Source organism: Mirounga leonina, unplaced genomic scaffold (assembly GCF_011800145.1).
Source record: "Mirounga leonina isolate KUSES-001 unplaced genomic scaffold, KU_Mleo_1.0 Mir_170, whole genome shotgun sequence".
In the NCBI taxonomy this organism is placed as follows: Eukaryota; Metazoa; Chordata; class Mammalia; order Carnivora; family Phocidae; genus Mirounga; species Mirounga leonina.
This window is the reverse complement of record NW_023270433.1, coordinates 968750-977310: the sequence shown is the minus strand read 5'-3', so window position 1 is coordinate 977310 and position 8561 is coordinate 968750. Positions and strand designations below refer to the sequence as shown.

Genomic DNA, 8561 nt, shown 5'->3' with positions numbered 1-8561 from the left:
TTCGCCCTGTACGCAGCTCTGCCCCAGCTCCATCTGTCCCAGGTCACCGTGGGTGGGTCTGAAGGTTCTGAGTTCCCTGCCTCTTTCCCAGAGAGGCAGCTGCCCCTGGATAGGAGGCCTTGCAGCCCCACGTAGCCCAGGGAGGTGGTCTGCAGAGGCCTTCCCGGCAGGCCCAGCCCCACGTCTGTCCGGTCTTGTGTAGGCTGGGTGACCTAGCCGCGCAATGTCCTGCCAGGGCTAGACAGCTGTGCCCAGGAACACCTGCGGGCCCCCAGCCCTCCTATGGCAAGTGCGGGTCTGCTCTGCTGGCCTGTCCCAGCCACCTTCTGGCCGGCCTTCAGCCCAGCATCTCCCTGCAGACCCCGCCCCCTCCGGCTGCCAGCAGCGCCCAGCCCCCACCCACCTCCCCACAGTTGCCATGAGAACCATGCCCACGGTGGGAGGGGGGGGTGGTAGCCAGGCCTCCCCTCAGTCCAGAAGGCCTCCCCTTCCCCACTTCCTGTGCCTAGACGAAACCATGGCACGGGGCCGGAGGCCAGGCACCAAGCTGACACCTTAGGGACTTGCTTTAGTCCACAGCCTACGAGATCGACTGCCCGTGTGGAGCCCACTAAACGTGGGGAATCAGGCTGACATGAAATGAACTTGCCCAGGGCCCTGGATCTAACGGACCCACGACAGGGCAGGTCCTGCCCTTTGGAGCCAAGGGCATCCATGACTCAACCCTCTGCCAAGTCAGACTGTGCCCTGGCTCAGCATCTTGTTTGGGAGGGGCTGGGAGGCCTAGAGGGTGGAGGTCCCCGTGGTTTGTAAGTGGACCACGTGCAGACCGGCCCAGGGCAGCGACAGCCCTCCACTCACCTAGACCCTGACCCCCAGGGAGCCCAGGAGTGTGCCCTTGCCCAGGAGAGTCTGAGCATCCTGGGGACAGGAGGCTGCAGGCCTCACTCGGCCCCAGGTACCCACAGAATTTGGCACCTCCGGCTCGGCAGCGCAGAGGCCAGCAGGGCTGGGAGCGGCCCATCTGCTCCTGCAAGGGCTCAGCGGAGGTGTGAATTCTGGGAGCTGTCTGCGGCCCAGCCAAAGCTTGGGGCTCCTCCAGGGCCCTGCCCCAAGGCCACCGCCAAGCCACCAGCTGCCCTTGGCGTGGGGGCGGGGGCACGGCTGGAGGTGGGGACTAGCAGGACGGGCAAGGTGCTCCCTGGGTGTGGGCACCCCGGTTGGACCCTAGGCCTGCACCTTGGAAATGAGGGAGAACTTGTCACCTGGCGCTCAGCACCAACACACAGCTGGTGGGCCACACGGGTCCCAGGCCCACCGCACGGCCCCTTTAAGTGCAGCCCCGCCGGCCGCCACCGGAGGCAGCACTGAGCGGCCGGCGGCCTCCGCGCCGCTGCCTCGAAGCTTCTGCCGGTGCCGGGGACGCCGCGGAGCGCCGAGCGGGGAAGGCGGAGCGGGCGCAGGCCTGCGCAGCCCACCGGGCGCGCGCGGTGGGGAAGCAGCGCCCAGGTAAGGGGTCGCGGGCCGCTGCCCCACGGGCCCTATCACGGGGCGGGGGACACCCGCAAGGATGGGGGCCCAGCCCGGAGCTACACCAGCGGGTCCCGACTCTGGGCGCTCGGGGCGGGGGCAGGGCTGTGCGGCGGGGAGGGCCGCGGGAGGGGCTCGTTAGGCCTCCGACCCCTGCAAGGCCGACCATCCCCATGGCCTCGGGGAGGGGCGCCACCCAGTCCAGCTCCTCACCGCAGCAGAGGCAAAGCCGGGCTGTCACCTCCCTGGGGCGGAGCCTCATGCCCTGTCATCGGACCCCCAATCCGGGCCTGGCTTTGAGCTTCGGATGGAAAGGGGGTGAGAAGGGGACAGTCCTGTGAACAGGGACGGAACTGGGGTGGGCGCAGGGCTGGGATGGGACAGGCACCCAGGCGTCATGGCCCTGACCCAGAAGAGCAGCCGTGCGGGCAGAAAGCCCCTGGCACCCTGGGACACAGAGAGTCTACCTGACCAGAGATCCTGCCAGGTGAGGGCCCAACCCCCGGCTCGCCCTCGCTCAGCCTGGGGCATGCTTCCCAGTTTGTTTGAGGAGGGGGCCGTCAGCATCGCTGGAGACCCGACCCAACCTGTCCAGAGACCCTGTGCACCAGAGGGGCGGGTGGCCCCAGTCTGAACATTAGCCCAGTGCACAGAGTGGACCCCAGCCCAGCCCCCACTGCGGGGGCAGAGGAACCTCAGGTTGCCATGGAGCCTTCCTGAGCTGTTGTGGAGAGGGCCCTCTCCTGAGAAGCAGTGAACAAGGGGGGGGCTTTACCCACCCACCACCCTGCCTCCCCTGCTTGCGGCCTGGCCTGGTGCGCTGCTCAGGGGAAGAGGGGCAGCCATGAGCTCGTGGCTCACGCCCCCACGTGGTCCTGCAGTCGGTGCCTGGTTTCCCAGCTGCAGTGCACAGGCTGCAAAGCTGGGGAGTGGCTCTCCGGTCCTTGTCATGACAACCCCAACAAGCTTGGTGGGTTTCAACCACCCCAAGATATTGGGGATCAGAGAAGGTTTCTGCAAAGGAACAGGGGTTTTAGGGCCCAGGGATGCTCTTTGTGGGGCATTATTCTGGCCTGGGCCACACGGAGGGTTAAGAGTTGGGCAGGTCAGTCCGTCAGTCCAGGGGCCATGCCTGGACCTGATGGGGCCATGTCAGTGCCCACTGGGGCCTCCCAACTGGAGTTTGGTTCAGGTGACCATTCCCAGTGCAGCTGCCACTGCAGTCCTGGGGGAGGGACTCCATGCCCCACCTGGTCAGCAGGTGGGTAGGGAGGCTCAGTGTCTTTGTGCAGAGCTGGCTAGGGCTGGGGCCCCTGCACTCCCCCTCAGACAGCACCATCGGAGGGCTTGCTATGCACTGGGCACTAGGAGGGGGCTTGAGTCACCAACAGGTTTTGTGAGGCCAACACCTATAAAGCAATCTGTAAATAAGGCTTCCCATGAGCATCCAGTCATTGCAGCTGGGACCCCCACCCCCATTGTTCCTGCCCCAGGAAAGGGGTTCTACCCAAACCTGTCCAGTGGTCACTACTGGGGGCAGAGAGGCCATCCAGGGATAGGGGCCCGGGGGGCAAGAGCTTGGGAACCACAGCAATGGCATGGCTTTTCTGGCTGACTGGCTCCATCCCAGCAGAAAGTGGCCCTGAAAGGATGGCCTGGGGCAAGGGGCAGGACCTGAGTGGCTGGACACGTGGGTTCCTCCTGCAGGTGCTTCTGACGCCGGCATGGAGCAAGCGCCTGCGGCCTCAGCCAAGGCCCGCAGCCAGGACTGCTACGTCCACGGCGTCCCAGGTAAGTCAGGTCAGCGCAGGGGTGCCTCCAGGCCTGGGTTGCAGAGGGGACACCCTGACCCGCATCTCCCACCAGGCCAAAAGCCCCCCAAGGCAGAGTAAGCTGCAACCACCAGCCTGGGGACCTCTTTTAAGATGACCCGCACGGACCCGCCGGACCTGTTGGTGTCGACCGTGTACCAGGACATCAAGGTGGCGGCCCCGGGGCCCGCGTCGCGGCGCCCGCCATGTGAGCGCTCTGTGGCCCCGCCTGCTGCGCCCGCGCCTTTCAACAAGCGTCACTGCCGCAGCTTCGACTTCCTGGAGGCGCTGGACGGGGCGGCCATGGAGGCCCGCACAGAGCCGCCGCCCCCGGAGCCTGCCGCGCCGCGCGCCCGGCCCCGCGACGGCGAGCCCCGGCGCCGCGCCCGCTCCAAGAGTGCGCCCCGCGCGCCCCCGGGCCTGACGCCCGCACCCGCCTCGCCGCCAGTGCTACCGCGCCGCGGCCGGGAAGCCCAGCGGCCAGCGCGGGCCGAGGCGTCGCCGCACCGGGAGCCTGCGTACCCCGCGCTGCGCGCGCTCGCCAATGAGCTGCACCCCATCAAGCTGCAGCCGCAGCGGGGCGGCCCTGGCCGCATCGCGCCCCTCTGCGCCACCACCGGCCGCTGCGCGCCCCCCGAGCCACCCGCCGGGCCTGCACCCCACGTCCGCTGTCGCCTGGACATCAAGCCCGACGACGCGGTGTTGCAGCACAGCGCCCGGGGCTCGCGGTCCTGCGGGCCCGCGGAGACGACGCCCTGGGCCCGCGCCGCCCCGCAGTTCCACGGCCTCACAGTGCCCGGGCCTCGCCACATGGCGCTGTCGCGCACGCCCACCCCCAGTGACACGTACTGTGCGGACCCCCGGGCGCTGTACTGTGACGGTCCGCTGCCTGGGCCCCGGGACTATACCGAGCGCCGAAATCTGCCCTTCACCTCGCCGCCAGGCCCCACCCAATTCTTCTACACAGAGGAAGCCGAGGGCCACCCTGGCGGCTTTCCGGCCAGCCCTGGGCCGCCCTTCGACAGCTACTACGCCAGGCCCTTCCCGCCCGAGGAGCCCGCCGTGCCCAGCCCAAGGCGCAGTAGCGGCTACTACGCGGGGGAAGTGCGCACCTTCCCAGTCCAGGAACCGCCCTCCCGCTCCTACTATGTGGAGGCCGCTCGAGCCTACGGACCGCCCTGCGGCCCGCGCTATGCTCCCGACGAACTGCGGGCTCATCCCCCCCTCCGCCCCTTTTACACAGAGGACTTCGGGCGGTACCGCGATCGCGATGCCCTGGCTCGGACTTACCCACACCCCCGCGGCAGCCCCGCCTGGGGTGACTGGGGCCTGCGGCCTTACCGCACCCTGCAGGTGGTGCCTCCTCCGGACCCTGGCCCATTGCTCGCCTCTTGGCACGGGGTCACCGGCACCAGCCCGCCCCGGCTGGCCACTGACAGCCGCCACTACTCTCGCTCCTGGGACAACATCCTGGCGCCCGGGCCGCGCCGGGAGGACCCCCTGGGCCGCGGCCGCAGCTACGAGAACCTGCTGGGGCGCGAGGCCCGGGAGCCGCGGGGCGCATCCCCCGAAGGCCGGCGTCCACCCGTCGTGGTGAACCTGTCCACCTCTCCTAGACGCTATGCGGCGCTGTCACTGTCAGAGACGTCACTGTCAGAGAAGGGCCGCGGGGGCGAGGGCCTGGGCCGCAACTGGTATGTCACACCTGAGATCACCATCACCGACAACGACCTGCGCGCCGCAGAGCGTCCGGCTGCCAGGGGCTGGGAGCTGCCCGGGGGGCGGCCCCGGCGGTCTCCGCCCGCCGCCCCCGAAGGCCCCACTGGTGGCCGCCAGCGCAGCCTCGAGCAACTGGACGAACTCATCACCGACCTGGTCATCGACTCTCGGCCCCCGGCCGGCCAAGCCCCGGAGCCCGCGGCCGATGGCCTGGGCCGCCAGCCGCGCCGCCTGCTGGACTCTCGGCCCGCGGGCCCCGGGGCACCCGCGCTGGCGCCGCGCTCGCCACCCGCGTCGGCCGGCAGCACCGAGGAGCCCGCGGGCCCGGGGCAGGCGGCCGACGGGTCCCCGGAGCCCAGCGCCGACGAGGACGACCTGATGACATGCTCCAACGCGCGCTGCCGGCGCACCGAGACCATGTTCAACGCCTGCCTCTACTTCAAGTCCTGCCACAGCTGCTACACCTACTACTGCTCGCGCCTGTGCCGCCGCGAAGACTGGGACGCGCACAAGGCGCGCTGCGTGTACGGCCGCGTGGGCAGCGTGTGCCGCCACGTGCTGCAGTTCTGCCGGGACAGCGGCCCGGTGCACCGCGCCTTCTCGCGCATCGCGCGTGTCGGCTTCTTGTCGCGCGGTCGCGGCGTGCTCTTCCTGGGCTTCCCGAGTCCGGGCTCTGCAGACAACTTCCTGCGCTTCGGCCTCGAGGGCCTGCTGCTGTCGCCCACCTACCTGTCTCTGCGCGAGCTGGCCACGCACGCGGCGCCCCTGGGCAGCTATGCGCGCGAGCTGGCGGCCGCCGGGCGCCTCTACGAGCCGGCCGAGTGCTTCTTGCTCAGTGTGTCGGTGGCCGTGGGCCCCGGCGCCGCGCCCCCCGGCGCCTCCGCCCGGCCTGCGCCCGCGCCGCGCAGTGCCGGGCCCACGGTACGCAAGTTCGCCAAGGTGGCGCTGGCGGCCGGCAGCCCGGCGCGTCCGCCCCCGGCTCGGGGTCGCGAGCCCGACATGGAGACGCTGATCCTGACTCCGCCGCCCGGCACGGCGGGCCTGGACCAAGAGGGCGAAGCAGGCCGGCGCGCGCGCGAGGTGGCCTTCATCCACATCCAGCGGGAGCTGCGGCTGCGCGGCGTCTTCCTGCGCCACGAGTACCCGCGCGTCTACGAACAGCTCTGCGAGTTCGTCGAGGCCAACCGGCGTTTCACGCCCACCACCATCTACCCCACGGACCGGCGCACCGGCCGCCCTTTCATGTGCATGATCATGGCTGCCTCCGAGCCACGCGCGCTGGACTGGGTGGCCAGCGCCAACCTGCTGGACGACATCATGTGAGCCGCGGGGTCGCGCCGGGCTCCGCCCAGCCCGCTCAGGGCCCGCCCACTCCGGCCCCGCCCAGTCCACGTAGGGCCCACCCCCGAGCTGCGCCCCGTCTACTCAGACACCGACCGCCCAGTCCGTCCAACGCCCACTACGAGCCCGCACAGCCCTCTCAGGGCCCGCGCAGTCCACCTGGGGCCTGCCCCCGAGCTCTGCCTGCCTACTCAGACCCCGCCCAGCCCACCGGGAGCCCCGCCCAGCCCCTCAGGCCCAGCCCCTCAGGCCCGGCCGTGCTCCCCCGAGTCTTCCACCTGTTCGCCACAAGCTCCGCCCAGACCCCGCCCTCTGGAGTGAGCAGGCCCCGCCTTTCCCTCCCCCTCCCCCAGCTAGCCCTGGGGCGTCCGCGGAGGCCGGTCCTCGGGCCCCTTGGTGCTCCCCGCTGGGAGGCGGGGTGGGCCTGAGGACCGCCCGGCCCTGCCTTCAAGAGGACGGGTCACTACTGCAGACCCCACCGCAAAGATCCGGTTAGCCCACTTCCTGACGTCCACAAGGCCTCCCTGGAACCTCCCCAACCCTGATTTGCCCTGATCCAGGAGCCCGGGTTGACCAAAGCCTAGTCCCGTCCCTTTAACATGCCCCCACCCCTTTCCTGTGGCTTGGGGTGCGTCCTGCTCCGAGGCCGTTCCTCTCTGGAGGACACCCTGACTAGTCCCGGTGTGTTCGTGTCCCGAGCAGACAAGGCTGGTGGGAGCCCTGCACGGCCCGTTCCCGCTGGCTCAAGCCCCGGCTAGAGAGAGCACAGCTGGACCCCGAGCCCGCACGTTGGCGGCGCTCCCCGTCCTCCGGCCGCCCTGACACGGGCCCTGCAGGAGGGTTTGGGGGAAGCAGCAACGGAGGGGGTACCTGGGAGGGGAAAAGAGGACGTGGGTGTGGACGCTGGCAGGATCCATCCCAGAGCTGAGTCCCGGCAGGGCGTGAGTCAGACTGTCTGCCCAACACCGACAGGAGGCCCCTAGGTGGGTGCCAGGATAGAGTGGGAGGAGGGAAGCAGATGCATGGGGTGGATGAGGGGAAGGAAACGTAGAGGCGGTCCAGAAGGGGCTCCTACCCGCTAACGTAGGGGGGGACAAAAAAGATTGGACGTTCTCAGTTGGGAGCGGGTGCCGGAGCGAGCTAGTTGACCAGGGCGGGGTCCACTGGAGGGGTGGGGGTATGACTACACGAACGGCCTCGCGTGCGTGCTCTGGCCTTGCCCTATGCTGTGGGCTGGAGACACGAGGCTGGCGGCCAGGCTCCGGTCCCGGGAGCGCACATTCATTGGTCCACGGCCCTCGCTCAGTAAGTGCGAGTGGCCCTGAGAGGGAACTAGGCCGGGCCTCGCAAGAGCCCTCCTGGAGCTCCCGGCACTCCCCATCGCGGCCAGGAGAGGACATCAATTGAATGGTGAACGTCCCCCACACCTCTATTCCCGGCTCTCGCCCCCGCCCCGTGCACTCCCGCCCATCCCCCCAACGCCTGCGCGCCCGCCTTGGCCTAGCGCGTTTGCACCCGCCACGCGCCCCGCTCACCCCACCCGCCTTCGCGGCCTCCCAAGTCCGGCCGCCCCGCCCCCTCCCCCCGGGACCTCAGCTTTCCGCCCAACGCCTGAGAGCTGGCTGGCCAGGAATGACCCTGGGCCGGGATTATTTCCAGGGGGCGAACGCTTTCCAACCAAGTAAAACAGAACTCAAATTAGACATTGCTTCCTCTTTGGGGGTGGGGGAGTTGTGGGTGGGACTTGGACGGAGGACCTCCGACCGGCTGGGCCCGGCCGGGCGGGTGAGGGAGGGAAAGGAAGAGGGCCTTGGGATGAGGTGGGAGGACAAGGAGGAGGCCTTGGGACGCGGTGGGGGACGGGGCAGAGGGCCTTGGGATGCGGTGGGGGACGGAGGTCCTTGGGACTCGGTGAAAGGACAGGGAGGAGGGCCTTTGGACGCGGTGGGGGACGGGGAGGAGACCTTGGGACACTGGGGGACGGGGAGGAGGCCTTGGGACGCGGCGGGATGGAGAGGAGGGCCTTGGGACGCGGTGGGGGACGGGGAGGAGGGCCTTGGGACGCGGTGGAAGGACGGGAAAGAGGGCCTTGGGACGCGGTGGAAGGACGGGAAGGAGGCCTTGGGACGCGGTGGGGGACGGGGAGGAGGCCTTGGGATG

At 69.6% G+C, this 8561-nt stretch overlaps 1 protein-coding gene across 3 annotated transcripts; it reads left to right on the top strand.

Annotated features, from left to right (window-relative positions):
• Positions 1 to 378: 378 nt before the first annotated feature.
• On the top strand, positions 379 to 6638 carry AJM1 (apical junction component 1 homolog). Of its 3 annotated transcripts, none has more exons than XM_035015419.1 (3): positions 379 to 1509; positions 3238 to 3321; positions 3397 to 6638. In XM_035015419.1, the coding sequence occupies exon 3, from the start codon at positions 3456 to 3458 to the stop codon at positions 6381 to 6383; it is 2928 nt and encodes a 975-aa protein (XP_034871310.1). In that variant the 5' UTR covers positions 379 to 1509; positions 3238 to 3321; positions 3397 to 3455; the 3' UTR covers positions 6384 to 6638. The 3 variants fall into 3 exon arrangements, with proteins under 3 accessions (XP_034871310.1, XP_034871311.1, XP_034871312.1); XM_035015420.1 differs by lacking the exon at positions 379 to 1509 and adding an exon at positions 1637 to 1848; XM_035015421.1 differs by lacking the exon at positions 379 to 1509 and adding an exon at positions 1827 to 2017.
• The last annotated feature ends 1923 nt before the right edge of the window (positions 6639 to 8561 follow it).

Coding starts and splice junctions, on each gene's coding strand:
- AJM1 (XM_035015419.1), top strand. CDS start 3,456: ATGACCCGCACGGACCCGCCGGACCTGTTGGTGTCGACCGTGTACCAG.